The following is a 25,781-nucleotide window of genomic DNA, read 5'->3' as shown; positions in this document are numbered from 1 at the left end:
TTTTGTTTATCCGTCTGCGCGAGTAATTTCGTAAAATATGGATATTTTTTCGGTTCCTTTTTTTCGCGTGCCAACCCGTTTAATAGGTTTTGACGGCTTAAGCCCCATCGATTCAAATTGGGTTGGCAAATTGACTTAACGCTAAAGTGGTTTTCACTGAGAGGCCAATTATTTTGTTTTCACTTTGAACGGAGTTGGCCCGTTTGGGGGCTAAATCTAATAGAATTTAATAATATCTAATAAATATAGAGTAGTGTATAGATTATAGTTTCGTGAGGTATATTGAAGCGTACGTCGCCGTTGAAACAAAACCACGTATCTTTTCGGTTTAATTTAAAAATATTTTGCTAAAGGGGAATTTTTAGAGATAAGTGGTTTTGCGTCATGAAGTGAGATAAGAGCTGAAAATAAGCAAGATACGTGCTTTTGCGCGAAATAAGTTGTGAATATCAAAGATACGTTTAAATGATTTCTCGATTTAAAAAAATAAATTCAATTGCAACCTATTAATGTTTTTAATGTTATATACGTAAATTGGGGTGTAGAATCTAAATATGTCAATTTTGACAAAACCACGTATCTCAAGTTACGTGGTTTTGTTTTAACGGTGACGCGTAATATTATTTGTTCCGTTTTCAATTTAAATGTCAAAGTTTGTATACACCCCGAAATAAAGGTTGAATGTCTTCCTTCAATAAATTATCGGCAAACAAATAGGTCAACGCGACTAAGCGAATGCCCGTAATGAATGGGAACTGCCACGAAAACTTGAACCACCGCTTCGGGTAACAGGAAAAATTCATTAAATTATTTATTTTCTTTGAAACTCGGTAATCGAAAAGTTTCGACTTTTCAAACAGGTTCACTTTCTGAATTAGTTTCATCGTCGTTTAAACAATAGCTTCTTGGTTCCATCCTTTGAAGTCTCGCGACGAAAGAGTTCGTCGATCCTTCTCTGTAGGGAAATAATTTTTCCCTCAGTCGCGAGTATCACTTCCTTTCGGGTTCGCTTCAGACGTTGCGCTAAGAGTGGTAACAAGGCGGCCAGGCCTTATTGTAAGTTTCACGTCGATTGTGTTTAGCTATTCTATCAGGTTCGTCGATAACCGAATCAAAAAAAGTGCCCCTACTTATCATGCTATCGATTGATGTATATCATTTGGATTTATCGCCTTAATGGTTTCAGATATATCTAATGCCAATTGTCTGGGACCCCAATTGCCCATATTGGTCTAGCGATCGCTAGGGCTTTTAATTTCCAATTCATCGATGCCAGTGGCGTAGCTGAGATCTCAGAGGCCCCCCCGCAAAAATCTCTATGAGGCACCCCTTTTTAATTTTTTTATGGTTAGCGGGGCCCCCCCCTCCGAAGTTCGAGACCCCTTCCGAAGCTCGAGGCCCCCCCCCGCACCGCGGGTCCTGCGGACCATCAGCTACGCCACTGATCGATGCATCATTTACATTTCTCGCTTTAACGGGCTCAGAGATATCTAATGCCCAATTGTCTGGGCCCTCAATTTCCCATATTATTCTAGTGATTGCTAAGGATTTTAATTTCCAATTTGTCGATGTATCATTTACATTTTTCGCTTTAATGGTTTCAGAGATATCTAATGCCCAATTGTCTGGGACCTCAATTGCCCATATTATTCTAGTGATTGCTAAGGATTTTAATTTCCAATTTGTCGATGTATCATTTACATTTCTCGCTTTAACGGGCTCAGAGATATCTAATGCCCAATTGTCTGGGCCCTCAATTTCCCATATTGGTCTAGCGATCGCTAGCGCTTTTAATTTCCAATTCATTTACATTTCTCGCCTTAAAGTAGGCTGACTGCATGGCACACGTGTATTGCAGTAAGCCTACCTCCAGTGAAAGACAGAGTAAACCGAAGATTTATGTAGTCGGCCTTTAACGGGCTCAGAGATATCTAATGCCCAATTGTCTGAGCCCCCAATTGCCATTAGGGCTTTTCGTTTCCTATCTATCGACGTATCATTTAAAGTTGTCCCTTTAACGGTTTCACAATAGAATCGCCGGTGAACGAAACCATTTATTAAATTTGGTTCATTTAAAATTGATTTACTAGTGTATAAAAACTTTTAAGGAATCAAATGAATTCACAACCTGAAAGAGTCAAGGTGTCGTAACGGAATCAAATGAATTCACAACCTGAAAGAGTCAAGGTGTCGTAACGGAATCAAATGAATTCACAACCTGAAAGAGTCAAGGTGTCGTAACGGAATCAAATGAATTCACAACCTGAAAGAGTCAAGGTGTCGTAACGGCGCTAGCTTCTCCGAGGTAGCGCCTATGTTCTAGCGTCTGCTACAGACAAATTAAAAAGTCATAAGAACGTTTTTTCTTAAATAAACCTTTCGTAATATAAGCAAACGATGCAAAAAATATATGAAAATACTGCTTTTATAAAATGAAAAGACCCACGCATGGATTTAAAGATTTTAATTAGGTTGTAAAGGGATCTAATAACTGAGCTTTCAGCCCGTAGGCTCAGTTATTAGGTCCCTTTACAACATAATTAAAATCTTTAAATCCATGCGTGTCTCTTCATTTTATAAAAGAATTATTTAAATCTTTCCATGGATAAATTTAAAAGAAATTTTAATATTTAAAAATTATATTAAAATGCAAGCATCATTATTTATAAAGTGAAATTTACGAATAACTCTGAGGAAAAACTAATAGCGTCTGCTCTAGCCGTTACCTATCTAGGTTTCAATGGCGAACCAAATGGGGCATAGCTATAGTTTTCGGTCACGAATAGGGACTAAAAATAACACGAAAAATATAATGCGTTGTTATTATGAGAGTAGATGTAGATGGTGTTGATATGGTGTTGGAAAATACGACAACGACGACAACGACGACAACGACTAACAACATATCGGTGATAGTAATAGTTTCACTCGATTTATTACGATGTGCAACTAAAACGTATCCTCGCGTTAGAGAATGGAAAGATGAAGTAGAAGAGAAATAATGCATTTCCGGTTAAAATAGAAAGTAAAATGAAGTTCATAACGTCGCGCATTAAGAATCCTTTAGTGTACAAGAAACATTTTTCAAATTGTGACTGATTTCGGACGTAATAAGTTTACAATAGAGGAGAAAACTCTTCCAATATAAAAGTTGTCATTAAAGAAAGTTAATTAAAAATGCATTTCTTTTATCGCTCGATAACGGATTGCGCGAATCCAAATTAATACAATGAAAAAGAATTATGGGCTTCTTTTGTTTGCGGAATTCGGCAGCGCGGTGAATGTACGGTTTGGCCTTTGTTTATCGGGAAGGAAGACTACACGCGCTAATGGCTTTTTTCGATGGAGCGCCAATGAACAAATACCTGGCCAGTTCATTGGCAACCAGAGAAAGATTGGCTTGTGGCAACAAAACTAAACCGATAAACGTTTTTTCCCCTCTAAATTTGTTTTCTTTGTCCATATCATGATACCGTTCCATTGACGTCAGAGTGGACAATGCCGTCGCGAAGCCAAACCTGAAACGTAAATAAAACGCTACAGTTTACGCTAGGCCTACTGCTACCTAGGAGCAACAAACACAAGGAGAACGTAACCCGTCAAGAACGTCGACTCGTTTCTCTATTGGAGATCCGTACACCTGCTTATATCATAAGTAACGCAAAAATAATAAGCATTACGATATTTCGATTATGATATCCGTAATCAGAAGTTTCCGAAGAAGGTAATACGGAACCCCGTAAGTAACAGAAATGTAAATACCAGTGGCGTAACTAGGAAATCCGCCCCCCCCCCGCGAAAAACGACTCGGGGCCCTTTCAAATAGAACAGATTTTAATAATAAACGTTTGGGGCCCCCTAGTTCTCGGGGGCCCCAAACTATTTACGCCACTGGTAAATACTCTGACCGAAACCTTTTTCAACACTGACACTCTTGCCCAGCTCGACCTTGGACTTGCATCCGAACTGAATAGTATGTTATCGTCTTTAGTAGTAGTATTTAGTCACTAGGGGGCTCTGTGCTTGGGACTAAATAGCTCTGAAAATCAGTTCCGTGATAATTTTTACTAATTGACATACTTATTGTTCTTATGTTACTTATGGTCACACCCTACTCAGTTTGTCGCTAAAATTACTGCCAGTTAAGAGCAACAAACACAGCACCCCACACAAGGAGAACGTAACCCGTCGAGAACGTGCATTTTCTGGCGTACAGTTTTCATTGGTTAGACGCATTATCGCCTGCTGACGTCGGAAGGGGAAAATTCGGAAATTGTCTTCCCCCCACCCGTAAAACGTTCAGCGTAAAGGTTCGTCCAATGAAATTTGTACGCAACACTGCCTTAGCGTGTTTAAAGGCTAGCTGCGTTCTCCTTGCGTTTGTTGCTGCTAGCTGATACGTAACGTTCTTTGTAGAGCATTGAAAATAGCTTGTAGAAAACGGAAATGCGGCGTTTTCAATTGAAGTGGGTTATTGAATGCGACTAAGTAAACGAAGCGAAGAAGTCCTATCCAAATTGGGGTATACAGAGAAAAAGCCTTACCTAAATGAATAAAGATCTTTGAAGTTTAGAGGGAATAAAACCAAACAAACACCGAAATAGGGAAATCTTGTACTAGTAGAAAGCCGGTTTTTGGCTAGGAAATACTTTTTACATCTTGCCCTAAAATGTATTTGAGTCTACAAAACACGTTTTAGTACAGAAAATTGCGGACTGACCATATCGCTACCTAAGAGCAAAAGTAGCATAAGACCCAAAAGTCTGTCAGAACGGTATATAAGTTAATGAGAGTTTGTCGCAAAGTAAAACAGGGAAACGAAGGGGGATCGGAAAATGCGTCATCAAAATCGAGGTACTCCAGCGCCGCCGAGTGAGGCGTTTTAGAACGTATGTTTACGGGCGAGTAAATCGAAGAGATAAAATCGCGCTAGACTATAGACTAAATATAATGTTGCTAGTACTATTCCAACTAGTAGGTTATGTAGTCTATAGTGTGACTATATAGGTCTCACTAGAAATTTTAATAGGCGCGAAGGTACAGCTGACACACTTTTGGGTCTTACGCTACTTTTGCCAAGAGGAAAAGACAAAAAAGTTTGAAAAATGGGCCCTACTACTATTTTATTTTTCCCTTAAATAGCTGTATTATAAGGAAACCTACCTTTATAATCAGGGCCCTTCGAAAGTGCGGACCCTAGGCAATTTCCTATATTTCCTAGTCAGTAACGCGTCCCTTATTGTAGATTTGAAATAAAAACCTGTTTTTCTCAAAAAGGGGTTTTTCAAAATTGCTTGATTTCTGCTCTGAAGTAGCGAATCATTATCGTTACAACGCGGCGCTACGGCAGCAGTACAACCATGTCGATCTTCGAACTACATCTACTGTGTTAAGGGAATTAAATATTATGGTAACAAATTATTCTAGATTAAAAGCGGGTCAATATTAAAAGCGTAATAAAATAATCTTCATTATGGAAGCCATAAATTAATTTCTACAAAGCGTCATTCTCAAATAAGCTTCAAACGGAACCGGCGAACTGTACTTTCAATGTCTATCCAGCCTTTTACTCCATTAATTATAACAGAAATCCTTAATGGGGATCTTAGTGGCAGTCTCGAAGAAGGCCGGGGGAAAAAGAGGAAATATAATCAATATAAAAAATACTAATTGCGAAAACAATTAGCGTTCCTCGCGAAGGGCCAAATTATCACGTTTAACCACCGTCGCGACCGGGACAATTATGACGGAAGAAAAGGACCATTGTGACAAATCTAATTTCCAGGCCTAATCGGGGGGGACCCCGAAATTGTCGTTAAAAGGAAAATCATTTGTCCGTCGTTCGCTTCCGTGCCACCACGGGCGCTACAATCGAAGGCCTAGTTAGATTGGAACCAAAGACGAATTTATCTCTTTGAGCCAGAAATTCGGTGATAGTTTGCGTCGCATTATAATCGTCCTTTTCGATTGAGCCACGTGAGTATCAGTAAACATCAGCGAATCAATAGTAGATCAAGTAGATTCATGCCGAACACAATATGACGCTATTAAATAGATTTATTCGAAATATATGATGCCCGGCGCGTATATTTGTGTACAAACACATTTTTGGTAATTACCATTTAAATGCGCGAAAACTACCTTATTACTAGCGCCACTAGCGAGCTGTTTCGAAGTTTATAACGAAAAGCCGAACGCTATTAGTTTCGTACGCCCACGACGCCTTATTTGCGAAGCCTAGATTATATGTTGACAGTCCTCTTTTCGCGCAATCTTTGTCAAAGGGCTGTCTAGTCACTCAATCTCAATTTGTAATCGTTGAAATTTGGTGTCTAAGGCTCTAGCCGACACCATATCGTGGGACTCTAAAAAAATCGTTGAAATTACGCAGTTTGACTTTGAACTGTTAAATTCCAATTCATCAGCGTGTTACGTAAAGTAGGTCTAAGTTTAGATATCTTTAATAATAATTTGAACCAAGGACGAGCTCAAACATCGCGCTTGAAAAAAGTTATTCAAATTAATTCAACCTTCATATGAAACATTATCAATATTAATGTAACGGAAAGTTCTATACAGACTAGGCTAATTTTGCAACGTGATAAATATTTAGCTCAACATTCTACCGCTAAAGGTCAGGGGTAAATTCAACTTCGAGACGTAATAGCAACAAATTTGGTTGAAACTTCGCTTAAAAATGAAAACATTGACACGGAATAGCCGAGCCCCACAAATTGCGTCTCTAATAGCGGATAAACGTGAGCCGAGAAAGTCATTATGCCTACGCTTTTATCGCCCACCAGTGACAAAATAAACTATTCTTGGCCTGGAACAATGGACATTTCGCTGGAAGGCAAACAAAATAATGAAAAATAAGCCGTCAAAAGCTTTGTTTCCTCTCAGGAAGGCTTTACCTTAAACCCGAAGAGAAACCAGCCCGAGGCCAAAGTCGGCTCGCTTTAAAATATTGGCCGTTCCAAAGATTAACATTGGCGCGAGCGTTCGAAGCCGGAGGGGCCGAGTTCTTAATAGAAATAGCGGATTAAGAGGACCCAAAGAGTTACTGATTAAAAGAGTCGTTAGAAAGGACCATTATTGAAGTCTATTGACACCGGGGAGCGCCACCGGCGCGCCGGGATACTGCGGAATCAATTAAGACACTCGCTCTAGCCTCTCTAAATGTCTTTGGCAGATTCCAATATAAGCTAGGCACCCATCCTTCCCTTCGCTCGGATCTCGCCGCAGCCAGGACCATCTAAGACGCCGTTCGTCCGCGCAGCGACTGAACTTCACCCTGTCGCGACACGTTCGAGTCGCTGTCACGTGACTAGGCGTCGGAATGAGCTTATTGGCGAGATGAGAAAGGGACGTTTCAGACTCGGGAATTCGGGGCACCCAGCAGCGCGTCATACTAATTCTATTAAATCTATTGATTCCCTTTGAAATGAGCGAAATGGAAAGACAGACGAGAGCCAGAAATCCCGACAGAATACATTGTCAGAAGATAGATCAAAGTTATTAAGTAGCGAATGCCACTCCCTGAGGGAAGATCCTCGCTGCCCAAATGGACATCTCGCGTCTTTTTTTCCCAGCTCAATCGAGGCACTCGCGACTGTTAATTCAAAGTCCGTTTCAAATATGAATCGCAGACCATCGACACCCGTCTCAGTCATTACTTAGTATAAAATAATGAGGCTGATCGTGAAATTGGTACGTTCATCCTCTCAAGATACATACCCGGCTTAAGGCTGGCCGTTGATCAAACCAAAATAATTATAGCTTTGGCCAATTTATATCGAACCCAATGACTACATAGGCAGAACACGACATTTGGTAAAAGGTAAGAAGATATATTGTAAAACATTTCTAATAGGCGAAACTATGAAGTAAATTTGGTCTTAACCAGCTTGTTAAAATGGGGAAACAATATCGCGTGACTACCATATCGCAGCCAACTTCGATTCGGTAACTCCTGTTCATAGTTGGCCGTGCGAATTTAAAGAAAAAATGTTCCTTTTATACAAGATGTTTTAAATTATAATAATAATTAAATAATTTAGATGAATCGTTCTAAAATAATTAGCAAAATAAAATGAATAATAGTTCGTATTTCTTATGATAGATGGCGCTGCAGTTCTCCACAATGTCACGGGACTGCCATCTTTTCAGCCCCCCTGGACTTTATAGTTTTGAAAGCGGTTTTTTTTCGCGCGTTAAGCGATGCTCTCACTGACGTCATCACGTTACTTGAAGCGTGAAATAAAGCCCCGGTGTTTACCCCCTTTTGGTTAGCCCCAATTATTTCTCTGACATTTCGGATAACTGTTAAAAAGGATTTACAATACGACTCCTGGAAGGCCATTCTGTAAAAATCCAAAGTGACCAATTGTGGAGAAGGGGCGGATATCGAAATATCAAAATATCGATTGATATCGAAACATCAAACTATCGATTGATATCGAAATATCAAACTATCGATTGATATCGAAACATCAAACTATCGATTGATATCGAAATATCAAACTCTCGATTGATATCGAAATATCAAACTATCGATTGATATCGAAACATCAAACTATCGATTGATATCGAAATATCAAACTATCGATTGATATCGAAATATCAAACTATCGATTGATATCGAAATATCAAACTATCGATTGTGTAAGTTCAATTTTAAGTAGTGGCCGTATGTTACGCTATATGCGGTATTTCAGTAAAATCATAAAATAATTGTTTAAGAGGACGTAAAATACCTGTTTATTTTTGGTGCCCAAGACTTAAATTGGTGCCATCAACCGTATGCCGAAGTATTTAATTAAAATCATTTACGTCGGCATTACAGACCGCCAACATTTTGAATTTGACCATGGATAGTAGATTTTAGAGGATCGGTAAAAGCCTGGTTTTTAGCCCCCGTAAACCAATCACACTAAGGGAGTCGTCCAAGGTTATTTGAGAAAAACAAGTATCGCTAAGAGTGGACGAAAAAATAAAAAGATAAACTCGAAGTACATTTTTACGCCAAAAGGTATTTTTTCACGTTTTCATAGATTAAATATGATATACTAAATATCAGTTGATAGTTTATTGAATTAAAAAACCAAAATTAAAAATTACTAAAAAATAAAGCGCAAAAAATTACGTAACAATATCAATCGCATTAGATTGCCATTTTGAAATTTTAAGATCACGTGGTACAAACAACCTTGCAAGACTCCCTCGGAGTCAGGGGCGTAGGAACGTTCTGGAAGTTGGAGGGGGCAAAGAGAAACCAAAAGGGGTCTGGAGAATGGTTTTGAATTTTTAATGGAGTGTAGCTTCTCCGAATGCCCGTGTACATTTTACTACTATGTAAATTGGTGGGAAAAAACTGAAATTTAAACACAGTTGAGGTTCTATAAGTTTTTTATGCTTTTAAAATGATAATTTGAGCCTTTTGAAGATTTCAACTGACCAAAAAGTTGGAGGGGGCAATAACATTAGTTGCCCCTCCCAGCAAAATTCTAGGTAGGGGCATTGCCCCCTTGCCCCCCCCCCCTGGTTCCTACGCGGGGAGAAATGAAATGCACTGTGGAAGGGTATCGAAAACCTGTCCTCTTTATTTACTGTCCATGATTTGACCAATACTATCGATAGTTTTAGGTTTCCATAGTAGCTTCTTCTGCATACTCGTATTGTCATTTTTGACGGAGCACGATTTTTTTGTAATTTTCGATTTTTACCGAATAGCCTCCCAGATTCTTTTCCTTTAAACATGAATTTACCGACGTTGATCACGTTCAGGTTTTCGATTGTTTGAGAAAATTACTTTCATGTTTAGATTGTTTTCAACATTTTGCTAATCATGTACATAATTATTTTATCCGTATCATTAAAAAACTCATTATAATAATTAACTTTTTTTATACCTTGAATAATGGTGCTATTTTCGGTGCTATTGATCAACGATCCAAGAAAACAATATTTATAAGATAACACGGGGGAAAAATCGTTTTAAGGGAAAATAGCCCAAAGCGGCTCTCGAAGTTAATTATAGCATCAAAGCACTTCCAATTAAAATAAATCAATTTATAAACCCATTAATATTAAAGCCGTTTTCTTTCGAAATAGACGGAACAATGGAAAAAATAAACCAAGTATAATTATTTAGGGTAAGGTGGCAATTAGTAACTTAGGAGGCGCTATATAAAATACAGTGGAAAAAATTGTTCCAAGACTCGAGTTTAAAAAGAGCGAGGCAATCTTCGCAAGATAATTACTCGACTTTAATCATTTTGCGCCTTAGCCTGAGCGTGCCTAGGCTTGTCTGGGGCTGCCTCGGCCTGCACGGAAAAATGAAGAAATTTTTTTAAAGCTCTCTTTACTTCTATCACACAAAATACCGCTTTCCCGGGGGGGGGGGGGGGATGAAAAATTCATGACGCGAGAGCGCCATCTAGCAAAACATTTTTATAATTATATAGATTAAAAAAAGAAAAAATTTTTTGCCTCATCTTCTGATATACAAATGAAGAGGGGCGTAGGGGGGATTATTACTTTCGCTCGAAACGTAGTCGCGGACATTAAAATGACTAGATGGCTAATTCTTTGAACTACTCTTTTCGGTCCGCGTTGGTAATGAGTGTCGGACGCGGCTCGTTAAGCCTTGGCTACCCAGATTTTTGCTAACCACTTTTACGTTAATTAAAGAATTTTTCCGCGAAATTATACCTTTAATGACTCTGTGTAAACATTTCGAGTATCATTATCCTCGCTTAACCTTTTTACCGCAACTGATATTACGATGTAATTATGAACATTCTCCCTCCCTCGCAACTGGCACGTTTTTTCCCCTCTCCGTTGTACAATGGACAGCACTGATGGGACACAATTAAAAGCCTTCCACAAGACATACACCGTTAGCCACTGTTTCCATTAGCGATGGCTTATAGTTACGAGACAGCCCATCGTGGTTAAAGGGGCTTAAATATTTAATCCATTCTTTTGTTGTTGTTCTGTCTCCGAGAAAAAAATTGTCTAATTTTGGCTATATAAAGGTCAGGAAAAATCTCGGAAAAAGTTTGGGAAAATCTCTAAAAGAGTAAGGGAAAATCTCTAAAAGAGTAAGGGAAAATCTCTAAAAGAGTAAGGGAAAATCTCTAAAAGAGTAAGGGAAAATCTCTAAAAGAGTAAGGGAAAATCTCTGAAAGAGTAAGGGAAAATCTCGGGAAAAGTTAGGGAAAATCTCTAAAAGAGTAAGGGAAAATCTCTAAAAGAGTAAGGGAAAATCTCTAAAAGAGTAAGGGAAAATCTCTAAAAGAGTAAGGGAAAATCTCTAAAAGAGTAAGGGAAAATCTCTAAAAGAGTAAGGGAAAATCTCTAAAAGAGTAAGGGAAAATCTCTGAAAGAGTAAGGGAAAATCTCGGGAAAAGTTAGGGAAAATCTCTAAAAGAGTAAGGGAAAATCTCGGAAAAAGTTAGGGAAAATCTGTAAAAGAGTTAGGGAAAATCTGTAAAAGAGTAAGGGAAAATCTCTAAAAGAGTAAGGGAAAATCTCTAAAAGAGTAAGGGAAAATCTCTAAAAGAGTAAGGGAAAATCTCTAAAAGAGTAAGGGAAAATCTCTAAAAGAGTAAGGGAAAATCTCTAAAAGAGTAAGGGAAAATCTCTAAAAGAGTAAGGGAAAATCTCTAAAAGAGTAAGGGAAAATCTCTAAAAGAGTAAGGGAAAATCTCTAAAAGAGTAAGGGAAAATCTCTGAAAGAGTAAGGGAAAATCTCTGAAAGAGTAAGGGAAAATCTCTGAAAGAGTAAGGGAAAATCTCGGGAAAAGTTAAGGAAAATCTCTAAAAGAGTAAGGGAAAATCTGTAAAAGAGTTAGGGAAAATCTGTAAAAGAGTTAGGGAAAATCTGTAAAAGAGTAAGGGAAAATCTCGGAAAAAGTTAGGGAAAATCTCTAAAAGAGTAAGGGAAAATCTTGGAAAAGTTAGGGAAAATCTCTAAAAGTGTAAGGGAAAATATCGGAAAAAGTTAGGGAAAATCTATAGAAGAGTAAAGGAAAATCTCGGAAAAAGTTAGGGAAAATCTCTAAAAGAGTAAGGGAAAATCTCGGAAAAAGTTAGGGAAAATCTGTAAAAGAGTAAGGGAAAATCTCGGAAAAAGTTAGGGAAAATCTCTAAAAGAGTAAGGGAAAATCTTGGAAAAAGTTAGGGAAAATCTCTAAAAGTGTAAGGGAAAATATCGGAAAAAGTTAGGGAAAATCTATAGAAGAGTAAAGGAAAATCTCGGAAAAAGTTAGGGAAAATCTCTAAAAGAGTAAAGGAAAATCTCGGAAAAAGTTAGGGAAAATCTCTAAAAGAGTAAGGGAAAATCTTGGAAAAAGTTAGGGAAAATCTCTAAAAGTGTAAGGGAAAATATCGGAAAAAGTTAGGGAAAATCTATAGAAGAGTAAAGGAAAATCTCGGAAAAATTTAGGGAAAATCTCTAAAAGAGTAAAGGAAAATCTCGGAAAAAGTTAGGGAAAATCTCTAAAAGAGTAAAGGAAAATCTCGGAAAAAGTTAGGGAAAATCTCTAAAAGAGTAAGGGAAAATCTTGGAAAAAGGTAGGGAAAATCTCTAAAAGTGTAAGGGAAAATATCGGAAAAAGTTAGGGAAAATCTGTAGAAGAGTAAAGGAAAATCTCGGAAAAAGTTAGGGAAAATCTCTAAAAGAGTAAAGGAAAATCTCGGAAAAAGTTAGGGAAAATCTCTAAAAGAGTAAGGGAAAATCTTGGATAAAGTTAGGGAAAATCTCTAAAAGTGTAAGGGAAAATATCGGAAAAAAGTTAGGGAAAATTTATAGAAGAGTAAAGGAAAATCTCGGAAAAAGTTAAGGAAAATCTCTAAAAAATTAAGGGAAAATCTCTAAAAACGTTATTGAAAATCTCTGAATAGTAAGGGAAAATCTTTATACATTTAAGGTAAAATCTCTAAGAAAGTAAGTGAAAATATCTAAAAATGGTCACATAAAACGGGGGGGAAATCAGGAAATTTTAAACTATCAATATTGTGGCAACCCTTAAAGGGCCACTGGCATTTCAATATTACCAGATTCCAGCGCGAGCTACGGAAACAGGACTAAAAAAATCTCAGTATATGATTGGCTAGAAGAAAAGGGGCGAATAGAGTTTCACCCAGATTTTTTAAACGCCGGTGTGCCCTAGCAGGGAAGGTCAAGCTTCTATAAATACTCACTCTTGGCTCGACCGTATAGAACGTAGGGTCAGAAATTGAAATTTTCTTCTACTTTCTAGAGTGTCTAGCCACGAGTAAGTAATTACCTGCTAAGGTAAAGTGAGTTCGGCATACCTAGGAATAAATATTTTCCCTCACTATAAGCTTTGTGCGTAGTTTAAACTTTGGTCAAACGTATCGCCGCCTACCGACTGAGTTTTAAATCGAATGTGTGAAAGCTGTCTGCTCATTCAAAATTATCTCGATATAAAGGCTTAATATTTAAGTTAAAGAACATTAATATTCAAAAGTCGTTTTCTATTTCTTCACACATTTAGTTGACAGGTATTAAAGTAGATGGCGCTAACTTTTCTAAGCTCGAAGCCTATTCGCGTTAGCGTCACGTATTCGATCACAATACCGAATTCGTCTAAAACGCGATACACCCCAATGTTCAAAAGAACATTTGAAAAGATCTCGAGATTCTTTCAAGTTAACGAGAGAATGGTTCCACTTGGTATTAGCGACAATGAAGACTCTCTTTTCTTTGTCCCAATGGGTGCTTAAATAAACATCTCCAAGGAAATTGCCAAGAAAAACAGAGAGCCCAGGACCTGCAAGTTACTGTTTATTTAGTGCTTAGGAAAAACACTTAAACTTTTCACCTGTAAACAGAACGTCGTGTTTTTTGCTAAGCTTTAACACATCAAAAAAATCTACCTGGTTAAAATTAGACGCTTGTAACATAAGGTACAGGCGAAAAGTTTCAATTATTTCAACAAGCACTATATAAACAGTAACTTGCAGGTCCTGGCTCTCGGAAATATTAATTTTCGGCGATTTCCTTGAAGATGTTTTATTGAAGCGTCTATTTCATTGATCCAAGCGTAACCTCGTTTCCCCGAAATTCATAAACGGAATAAGTCATAAAGAGAAAACAATCGTGACCGCGAGTGAGGGAAAGAGAGGATTCTGGGGGGAAAATAAATAAATCTTAATTAAAAGTCGAATGCGGCTCTCTTTTATCGCTTCCGTCGGCGATTTCTGGTCGCGAAAGCGAATATCCCTCACTCTCTTACAACTTCATTTCGGGAGTGTAGTGGCCCCCTTTTTTTTAACATCACCGGCTAATAGATGGCGCCTATAGTGTAGGTGGCGGGGAACCGTCTTCTTACATTTCACGCTCAATTGGCCAATAAGAATCGTTCCCGAGGGAATGAAACGCGGGGAAAACTGGCGGGAAGGGTCGAGACAGAGAAGCGCGGGGGTTCTTAACAAATGGTCAGGGAACGAACGGGCCGACGATACTATGACGTCATTTCACTAACGGGCTCCTTCTGCCGTGAAATGAAACTGAAAGAGGGGCGTTGTTACGATTCATTACCCAGCGCAACGCCCTAGCGGAGGAACGCCGAGTTAAAGGTAAAAGGGACTAAAATTCTATTCCGCGAGAAGAGAGGGGTTGTAATCTTCTCCCTTCCGGCGGGCTTCCCATCGCGGGAACACGCGCCCTTTTAAAAAATGAGCTCAACTATTTCCAGGCCTAAATTAAAGAGGACAATTTTTAAACAAAGTTTCCGTCTACAAAGAGCTTACCTCAGGGAATAACTCGAAACGCGTTTGAAATTCTTGGAGGCCATTTAAAGCGAATTTGAAGAAGTATTTTGTTTCTCCCGCTTTAGGTCCTCCGCGCCTTCTACCGACCAGTTACGACATTAAGAAAGTCATACCTGAAGGGACGACGGCCATTTTGCCGTGCACCATTCAAGCCAGCGATCCCGACTCGCTATTTTTCGAATGGCGCAAAGAGAAGGAGCCCGTGGACAGCGTGGCCGGTGACCGAACCAGGGTGACCAACAGCGGCTCGCTCAGGATTAAAAACTCGATTACGACGGATAGTGGCTACTACACGTGCAAAGCGGTCAACGGTTTCGGCAGTGTTCTGGTCAATGTCACCTTGATCGTTTATGGTAAGCGGATTCTGTACGATCCCCAATGTGGATATTCGGCTACCTTCTACTTGCCTACTATGATTTCAATTTCATTTAAGTTGTTTTTAACGGTTCCCCATTTTTAGTCGCTCAGGGCCTAAAATAGTGGGCAGTTCTGGCAGTTTTAGGCAGTTCTAAAAATCGGATTTTCAGTTCTATTTATCGGGAATGTATCGCAAAAAAGTATGAAAAATTTAAAATTTCTTATTACCCCATGGGAGATGTCGATGTTTACTGGTCTTCCAGTAGATATCGACCAACGCAACCAATCTTGCTGAAATAAGTTACTTATTTACAGCCCTTTTTTCTCTCATAATTTTGTTGAAATATTAGTCTGCTACAAATTCTGAATTCGGTGCTTTTATAGCTCATTGAAATTATCTTTTGGCGGCTTATTTGTGGAAGACCACCAATCCCCCAACGGGTGGTCGGAATACTTCCGCCATGGGTGTCTCCGCCTCTGCCCCCACGTATCCCCCCGTTGGCGTGGCCGTTACACACATCTCGCCCTGATTAATCAGATGGACGAGAGGACTGAATAGTCCCACACGTCACAATCGAATAAAAAAAAATCTTTTGGCCGCTTAATTTGTAAGCTTTGTATATAGTGGCTCGCTTGATCAACCTTTTTTGGTCAGTTCTAAAAAATCCTTATTTTAGCCCCTGAAGTCGCAATATTTAACTTTGGAGACTTTTCAAATGAAAAAAAAAATCCTTATTGATGGACCCGTCCAAAAGACCAACGTACTCATCTTCGTGTAAACATTTTAAAATTAATGTAAACTTTCAGGTCCCGGTGTAAATCCCGAAGATGTAACTTTAGCACCCAGAGTTCAAAGTACCACGGTCACCGCGCCGTCTTTAGATTTCTACGACGATTATTCCGAAGAAGACCCTTCTCTGCCTTACGGTAAATTTTCTGTTCGAAAAATAAAATATTTATTAAAAACTAAAGCTCTCGGGTGTTACAGAGAAGCCTAGCATAATTCATTCGACGAAGCAGGCCTTGGGTCAAGATTTCATCCAGCGAGCGGTCGGTTCCAGTCTCAAGCTCAAATGTGTGGGGGAAGGAAATCCTAGACCGAAAATCACGTGGCTCAAAAACGGCCTCGAACTAACTCAACCTAACAAGCTGCTCCACGGAATCGCCGAATCGTTCGAAAGCGACCAGACTAAAAAGGGCAGATGGTCGCTCGGTCTCAATAGCTTACAAAATTTAGACAGCGGCAACTACACCTGTTTATTAAGAAACAGAATCGGATCGGTTTCAATGACTTTCGTCGTTGACGTCTTAGGTACTAGTATAGTCTAGTTACGTTATTCAACTTATACCGTAAATTAAACCTTTTTCAACTAAAGATAGAGGAATGCCAGAAATATCTGGTGGTCATCCCATAAACACGACAGTCTATCCGGGCGATACCGCCAATTTTCAATGCAGAATTAAGAGTCACGTGCCACCTCATATACAGGTAAATAGCTACAACATTCAATGCCATAAGGTAATCAAAATATGGTAGCGTGACTATCTCGAGTTTGGCACAGTGGTTGAAGAAAGTGGAAGGCAGTCCCGATCCGGATGAAGAGACGGTTGAAGTCCAAGGCGACCATTGGATGGTCTTGAAGAGTACCGTGGTGACTGAGAGGGCCGATGGTACTTATATAAACAAGCTGTCCATTCCCGAGGTCAGGATGTCCGATTCGGGAAAGTACATTTGCATGGGGACCAATACTCTCGGACATACCATTCGAAGCGCGTATCTCGTCGTCACTCCGAGTAAGTCTCGAATCCGAAGAGTTCAAACGGATCCACGTTTCTAACGCGCAAACTTGATATTGATTAACAGAGCACAAACAACCGATAGAAGCCGTAGACTGGGGTCAACATATATTTAATGGCTCAGAACGGTCAAGTTCAATTATCATCGCTGTGCCAATCCTCCTGGGGATGTTAATCGGGGTATTGATCGCGTTGGTCGTTCACTGCCACCGAAGGAAAGCCGTCGTTCAACAAGCGAACGGACGTGGCAACAGCAACGCTTCTAGTTCAATGCCTGCTTCCACGGAATACGTGGCGCAAGTACCGCCTATGACTCAACAACCGTTCGTCAAAAGAACGGGTAAGATGAAATATTCTCGTACCGCAATGACCTATTTGTCGAAACTTTGAATTTATAATAAGGTACATCGCGTTATTTGTTTTGAAAATCCTTATAGCAGTCAATAGTTTCAACCCGGATCATTACCACAAAGAGGTGACCAACCAGGAACTAGTGCCGGCTTACCGGGACCACAGAGATCGTACCAACAGCGCCGACACTAAAACGACGTGGGCCTCCGCCAGAGGACAAAACACTTGGTCGAGTGGAAGCAGCTCAATGTTTACCGACGGCATTCACTACCACAACGGCTCCGAACACGGATCCTATCTGCTTCTAAGATCCAACTCTCCTATGACACCTTCCATGTGTTCCGAGGCGATCATACAAGGCTCGAACGTCGTTTCGAGGCTCTACGCTCCCAACATGGGACAACATCAAATTGTCAGTATTTCTTAAATAGTGTCGTAATTTGTTTTTTCTTTATTCACTGTGTTGTTTTGTTTCCTCGCGTAGGTGTAAATAAGGAGTTGCGAAGAAGAACTTTTGATAGGACATATTTCGCGGAGTGCTACAACCGACGTACTGTCATCGGGAATTTAATTGTAGATAATTTTTAAAACAAACGACAGAGTAGTAGACGCGCAACAGTCCTCGAGGAGGCCAATCCTGTGATCGCGGTATTCTTTATATCTCCTAGTCCTTCAACTACAATTCCAAAAATATAAATGTGCCAGTTTAATTAATACGCGCGCGCCGGTTGTCCAAATATATAACGCAGTCTTTTAACAATCCGAATAATATCGAAGTTACTAAACCCTGTTAAGAAAAACAAAATTATTTTACTACCGCGCGAAACGAAAGATCGTATCGCCAAACGTATTTGAAAGAACGATTCTGTAAATCCATATTAGCATAAACTCAGCCACGGACGGACCATCTAGAAAAGCGACCGACTGTTCGACTAAAAGGTAACATTTCGTACGTAAAATTTCTCTACGGGGGGGGGGGGGATATTATCTCGCTAGGCGGAGCTAGTTGGAATTTTAATGAGTCCTTAGAAGTTTGGAAAGTGTTCACAAATTGAAAGTCTCCTTAAATGTTAATTTCCTCCAAGATCAAAAACGCTTTTAAAACTCAGTTAGCTTCGGAGACATTTGAAATCCGCTTCTAAAGAGAAGCTGTTTGTTTCCAGCGCGTGAGGACGAATTTCAATTCAGTTTATACAACCTAAAATAAGTTTTGTTGGGGAGATCTTAAATATCGGGTAATTTCATTCGAGGGCGTTAAAAATTAGTAATAAGGAAGACGAATCAAATTTACCTTTATATTGCGACATCAAAGTAAAGACACATATGGCGTGTTTTCCTCGTTCTAATTGATTAACAAAACAGCTTAATATTCGAAATAAGACATCTTAGGCTTCATCATTTTTAATAGCTTAAATAAAAGTTTTATCTAATAGCTTTTTCCTTTTGACTACTCGAGATAAGCTCTGAATCTGTCGCTGACGTAATTTATTGCACTCCGATCGGTAGAGAAAAGAACATGTTTCGAAGATTCTAGCACTAAAAGGAGCACGCAAAAAACTTGCTCCAAGCGCACTGAGAGCTTTGGAACAAGCAAAATACTTTCTCCGAGCGCACTGAGTGCTTTGGAACCAGCAATAAACTTGCTCCGAGCGCACTGAGTGCTTTGGAACAAACAAAAAACTTGCTCCAAGTGCACTGAGAACTTACGAAAAAAACTTGCTCCGAGAACTATCTTGATCCGTTGATCCGTCGAAATCAAGGGATCAGTTACCAGCGATCTCAGAACGCTGGAGAGCCATAAATGGAACACGCGAAAATTGAACTAGCAGATCGGAGCAAATGGAACATGGTAAGTTGATTGAGGTGAGATCTCGAGCGCTCGAAAGCAGTCAAAGGGAAAATGCCGAGCTTGAGATGTTGCTCGCGCGTTTGATCAACGGTCTGTGATGTCAACAATAATTTATTTAAATTATTATCAATAGCGACTTCCTTATTTGTCCAAAACATTAGTGCTAGTTGTGTGCAAAAACCATATTTTGTTGATCAAATCGAATAGCAAATATTTTTTTCTAGGCATGTCAAGTACCAAATTAAATATCTCAAATGTCGAATAATTTGATCGAATATTTTAGGGGGGAATCTAAGTCGGTTAACTGTTCAAATTCAAAATAGTAATAGAATATCAAATAGTTCGGATTATTTTTAATAACAACTTAAAAATATTTTAAAACCAAAACGTAATTTGCAATGATTTTAGTTACTTAGTGTTAAATATGAATTATTATTTTAGTTTTCAAATAATTTATTAACTTCAAACTGCATACAGACTATTACCAGTATTCCCAGTTTTACGTATAGCTTTAAGATAAAAAGACGTTAATATAACAATCTGGTTCAGTAATATTAATAACATAAATAATCAGGGGGTGTCAAGGAGAACGCAGCTAGCCTTTAAACACGCTTAGGCCATGGGCAAGTGTTGTGTACAAATTTCATTGGACGAACCTTTACGCTGAACGTTTTACGGGAAGGGGAGGGAAAGACAATTTCCGAATTTCCCCCTTCCGATGGCATGAAAAATGTACTTAAGAAAATGCACGACTTTTAACGGGTTGCTTTCTCCTTGTGTGGGGTGCTGTGTTTGTTGCTCCTAGGTGTCACAAACTATACGAATAACCTTTCTTCCAAGCGTTATTAGATTTACATCTTACTTCGCTACATGCCACTATTAAAACCAAGAGCATAAGTGAATAATATTGTTACGGAAGTGTGACACTTCCTTTTCTTCACATGCAAAGTTTAACTGAGAGATATTCACAAGACAGTCTGTATTACGGGCTTCGTTGCCGTTTTGCGTCTGCTTGCTACCGCGTCACACGTAGCCTTTGACAGCTCCTCGCTAGGGGGAGATTTTCTTGTGATGACGTCACTCTGTTACTAGCTCTCAGTAAAATATTCAAAGTGACAAACTTATAGAATTATCTTTTAGACTTATGCCAAGAGCAAAGTGAAGCAAATTAATTTTTAAGAACTAACTTCTGAAAATACATGGTATTCTCCTTAAATGACCTTGAAATTCAAAAATCAAAAGTGAGCCCGCGAATATTTGACCAATTTTCAAACTACTTAAAATATCTAACATCAAAAGTGACATAATTAACAAAAGTGTGACAATTCCTATGCTAAAGGTTTAAAGAATGCTCGACTCGAGATCGACAACATAAAAGACTATTTATTGTCGACTTTCTGGATCTTTATTTAGTCTATGGTATTATATCGTAGGTAGATGGCGATGGCATCTCCGCAGAACGACGAAAAATCAAAAACTACACTTTGACCAGTGCTAATTAGTTCCTCCGTTCCTCACCACGAGGCGTTATTTGTTGGTTTTAACTTCCTTTCATCCCCAAGGCATACTTTCCCTTCTCCCCTCTCAACGTGTATTTCGCTCGTAACATTCATTATGAAATAGGTCCGATTGACACACTTTTGGTAATTATGTCACTTTTGCTAATATTCGACTATTTGATCTGAAACACTAAATATTCGCAAAACTTTCTTAACCGCCATTAGATTCGACGAATTTAATATTCGATTTGGTACTAGATCGCGTTATTTGGGGGCTACGTAATATTGGGTACCCCCCTAGCTAGATAATTTAAAATCCGGATTAAGTAGACTGAACTTTGTTCGTGTTGGTACTGTAGTTGAACGAAGGGCCAGTTTGGGAGATTGATGAATTTGTAGAACTTAAACTACGAGGATGATTGGAAATAGGTAAGAACTATACAAATAATGGTCTCGGAATATTTAGCGACCGGCTCAGGGATGGGGCGGCCCTAAAATAAGGGATAAATCTCACTTTGGCTCATCATTTACAACCGTCACGCCCAAGCTAAAGAGAAAACTAACATTTACTCGAGCGCAGTCTGAGAAGAAAAACGGTTTTCGCTATGATTTATCTCGCTACGTTCGTCCATGGTCGGAGCGGGCCTCTTCCAGGCCCCATCCAGGCCCTATCCCGGCCCTATCCAGGCCTCTGTTTCCTCGCGCGTCAACTTCGCAAAGATCCCAAAGCCTATAAGCCAATTCTTTCTCAATGTTTTCTCGACAGAAACGCCCGAAATAGTTAATCTTTCGCTAAAGAGCTAACCGAAAAAATCGTCCAGAAAATGCTACGCAAAAAAGTTTTTTTCTATCTCCCCACGACCCCGTAGATCGATATGTTAATTTTGAAATCTGGCTACCCTAGAAGGATAAGGGTCATTCTAGAAAAATAAAATAAAGAGGATTTTTTTAATACGAGGTTAAAAGATAGGTTGTAATAACATCAAAGAAATACCGTAAAAAATGTTACACCGAAGGAATTAGTTACGGATTGAAATTTGTCAGACTACTTCGGAGCTCCTTTGTTCGAATAATAATGAAGCCCGGAGACGTGAGACGTTTAGAAATGTGAAAATGCCACTCTTTACTCTGGTGAATTTGCAATTTTCAGAAGAGCTAGATTTTCATCTTCACGAATAAATAAAGGTTTTATTTAATGGCAGTTTCGTTAAAGGCTTACTTCGAAGGGTATTTTAATTAAGTTTGAATAATTGTGATTTTCCCCTCGTACCAAAATTCATACGGTAATTACTAATATTAAGAGCGTCGCCAACGGAAATTGTTCCAGCACGAATCCGTTAAAAGGCGCTTTTCTCCCTTCTACGGCAATGTTTTCTTCTCCGCTAGAGGCCCTCCTAAATGAAAATATCTGAACTCAAAGGGCTTTTTAGAGATAACATAAAACATCCGTTTCTTCGTTTCTCGAAAATAAAAGCGATGAAGATGTTTGAGAGGCACTTTAATATTCCAGTACTTAACTACAAAAAGCACTTTCATATATGGGATTAAAGAGTTAGGAACTTTTCGAGGGGGGGGGGGGGCAAGCCAGAGGTCATTCACTACGAAAAACTCCCTACAGTTTAAATGTAGTCCATGATATATTTCTAAATAGCCGGTAATGCCATTTTATTCGAAGAAGACGTCTCTAGATCGAAATGCCAACCGACGCCATGGCTATACTGGGTGTTTGAATTTGATCGGCACAGGCACACCCAAAATCACTTTCTTAAATTTAATCAGGAGTGCCAAAATTATGGAATAGAATCCCCCGGACAAAATCCCCCCGATTTTTCAGTACGATATATAAAAATTATCGATTAAGCGATATTTCTAACCTAACCTACCCAACCTAACCTAACCTACCCAATCTAACCTAACCTAACCAACCCTAATCTAACGCACCCAACCCAACCTGAGCTAAGCTAACCTAACCTAACCTTACCCAACCGACAGCGGGGGGATTTTGTCCGATAGTCGGGGGATTTTGTCCGACAGCGGGGGGATTTTGTCCGATAGCGGGGGGATTTTGTCCGAGAGCGGGGGGATTTTGTCCGACAGCGGGGGGATTTTGTCCGAGAGCGGGGGGATTTTGTCCGATAGCGGGGGGATTTTGTCCGATAGCGGGGGGATTTTGTCCGGGGGTATTTTGTCCAGGGGGATTTGGTCTCATTACCCCAATTTGTCCTTTTGAAGGTCGCTATTTTCCAGTTCGAAATCACCTCCGTTTAAGTTAGTAACAACTTTAAAAATACACCAATTTCAACAATAGCAACTTGATTAGTAATTTTCAATTAAACTTGTTTTCCATTTACTGGTTTATCTGAAATTTACAAATTAAAGAGCTAATAAACAAAGAATTATATACTAAATAGTTTATAACAAAAATGTAAACGTCAATGTTAGCATTTTAGATGTTAGCTTAATTAATTATTACAGGAATCCATACCTCTACTTGGAATGCTTATCGGGACAGATTTTCGTCTCGATGTGGCTGACGGTTTTTTTGACGTCACTATGTTAACTTAACAAACAACAACGTGAGAGGGGAGCGTGCGCAAAGGGGATTTTTTCTCTCGTAGGCGGGGCCAAAGCCGTCAGAGTGATCTTACCATACGCGATACGCCAGGATAAGTATTCCAAGTAAAGCTATGGATTCCTGATTATTATTAATTAGCGCCTATCTTTAAGATTCAAGATTTCCCACGACTTTCCATACGAGCTGTATTAATTTACCTTATTAATTAAATTAATTAATTCGCTATAGGATGTACTCGAGTGATAGATTTCGATATTGAGTTTGCATTGGTTATTTGTTCCCAGCAATTTCCATCCATCCCCACGGTAACGCCGAACCATGGGCCAAATAATGATAAATCCAGGACATTACTCTATGCGAAAAACACGTCCAACAGCGCTAACACCCGACCACTATTGCCCCCTATTAGGAAAATTGCGCGATCGCGGACCTACGTCATTTTGGGGGCATATTTTTTAGGGGCAGTTTTCAAAAATAATACTCGTGGTCGTCATAGTAAATAACCTGGAATATTTATTCACAGTTATCATACATGCTGTGGTAAGTAAGTACTTATTTTATACGTACTAAGTTCATAATTAGTATACTATATATAATTACATAATATTAAACATATACTTTCCTAGAATCGTTAAATTTAGAGGTCGGGAATGGTTAACTTTTATTCAATAGATAAAGCCCCCAAAATTATTCGTAAAACGTTTTGATCAAGTAATTTATATTTCTGTATTATCCGATGAATTTTTTGATAAATTTGTAAAATTAATCGGAAAAAACGTCGTTTTTTTCGATAAAAAGCTCAAATTTTACGAATAATACATGTTTTTTAATCATTTTCCGAAATATTAACCGGTAACTTTCTTTGTTTACATTTTTCCCCGAAAAAAATCAATTTAAACATGGATAATGATTAACCGTTACCGACCTCTAGTTAAATTTAATCTAAAAATAAAGGGGCCAAATATGGCACGATTTTCGAATATCAACTGCCACTTATTTCCGAATTCCGACTTCTGCTTGATTTTGCTCCCAATTTTTTTATTTGTTACTTTTACCCCCCCCCCCCCCTACTAAAATGGCCGCCTGTATCTTTTGGTGGATGACCGATTTAGTACGTGTGATGGTACCAGAGTCATGTCCTTGATTTATCATTATTTGGCCCATGGCCGAACCAAGCGGAGGTGGATTTCGAGCGAGAGCTCTTTTCCGCTAGGTGGCGTTTCAATCGCGTCTCTACATTTTTTAATTAATTAATTCGCGCAACGAGGGTTTAAAATTTTTCACAATCTAACCAACGCTCGCTATTAATTAAATCTACACAACGCTCGCTAAAATCCACGTTGAAGTTAGACCTCAAAACGTCATAAATTTAGCCTTAACAAAAATTCGCTGTAGACTATTTAGTCTAAAACAACGTCACGTCCAACTAAGCTTCGTCTATTATTTATAAAAATAGGAGTAGGCATTGGAAGAGAATACATTAGCTTCGGTATTTTATCCGGGAAAGTAGCGACTTTTTCGCAAATTGAGTTAGCAAAGAGCGACCCTCAGCGGGAACTGGAGAAAGCAAAAGTTGAAGCTTGTTATTATTTAGGGGGACGCGAGAAAAAACTTTCTCTACGGTAAAAAAAATCCGCTCGTCGAGGCTTAGTTCCCCAAATAAGGCAAAGTGGCCAGCGGGGGAAACATACTTAGTGCTTAGGACTGACGGAAGGGGGCGCTGGCTACCAATGAAAGGCTCCGATGGAATTTTATCGAATAACAGAGTTGATTGATGACGCTTGGCCTTTCTGATTGTTGTTCCAGTAGACATATTGCGCGCACCCTTTTCTGTTACGAGAGATCTTTCGTTCGGCAAATAGCCACTGGGCGGCGCGCAAGCTGTTGCTAATTTTGTTCGGACAAATGTAGAGCAGTTTTTCGACGATACTAAATCGCTACTTTGTTTTTCTCTTCATTGTTGCAGGCGTTTTAGTATCTGGTGGATTTTCCAAACTGATCTCTCCGTCGGGGAGCAGCGGGCTGGAAAAACCTCATCAACAACCGACTAAACCCTGTTTTTAATCATTTTAAACAATATTAGAAAATTAAAGGAATTAAAAAAATATATATATATATATATATTATTATTATCATCCAAACTACCTACATCCACGAGCTTAAATACCATAGAGTGAAGAAAAACAAAATGTTGTATAAAAATTGTCTATATATAATAAACGGTTTTTTGGAATATAAATTTGTATTTTTCTTACTAAATCAGTGTGTCAGAATTTATAGCCCGGTGTACCTAGTAACAGAGACCATACCACCGGAGGTCTATCACCATAGTGCCCTACGCCAGCGTCCACCGAGCCCGGACAGGTGACAAATACTAATGATGGTCGCACCTTTGACGCAAGCCACTCAACCCCGCAGAAGGTGATGAATAAAGTTAATATTTTTAATTTTTTTACTCTCAGAAACCTTTGCCGCTAGTGGCGTGACCGAGCTAGAGATCGTCAACATTACGAATAGAATAAATACTCGTCAAGACTACAGACGCCGC

At 39.1% G+C, this 25,781-nt stretch overlaps 1 protein-coding gene across 4 annotated transcripts in view; it reads left to right on the top strand.

The window, feature by feature from the left end:
• Window positions 1-25,402, top strand: part of LOC149947864 (fibroblast growth factor receptor-like 1) — an 87,226-nt gene extending 61,824 nt beyond the window's left edge. The window contains exons 3-11 of one of the 4 annotated variants that reach the window (XM_090171874.1): window positions 14,871-15,158; window positions 15,970-16,089; window positions 16,151-16,474; window positions 16,539-16,651; window positions 16,725-16,956; window positions 17,027-17,299; window positions 17,397-17,722; window positions 17,795-18,249; window positions 25,200-25,402. In XM_090171874.1, the coding sequence (XP_090028000.1) occupies window positions 14,871-15,158; window positions 15,970-16,089; window positions 16,151-16,474; window positions 16,539-16,651; window positions 16,725-16,956; window positions 17,027-17,299; window positions 17,397-17,722; window positions 17,795-17,800 (1,682 nt within the window). In that variant the 3' untranslated portion in view covers window positions 17,801-18,249; window positions 25,200-25,402. Of the gene's footprint in view, window positions 1-14,870; window positions 15,159-15,969; window positions 16,090-16,150; window positions 16,475-16,538; window positions 16,652-16,724; window positions 16,957-17,026; window positions 17,300-17,396; window positions 17,723-17,794; window positions 18,260-18,766; window positions 18,845-25,199 lie in introns of those variants that run through there. The other 3 variants (XM_090171875.1, XM_090171877.1, XM_090171876.1) reach the window with 3 other exon arrangements.
• The last annotated feature ends 379 nt before the right edge of the window (window positions 25,403-25,781 follow it).

Source organism: Leiobunum rupestre, chromosome 4, assembly GCF_980474605.1.
Source record: "Leiobunum rupestre chromosome 4, qqLeiRupe1.1.hap1, whole genome shotgun sequence".
Classification (NCBI taxonomy): Eukaryota; Metazoa; Arthropoda; class Arachnida; order Opiliones; family Sclerosomatidae; genus Leiobunum; species Leiobunum rupestre.
The sequence above is the reverse complement of the archived record's forward strand: the minus strand, read 5'-3'. Positions and strand labels throughout refer to the sequence as shown.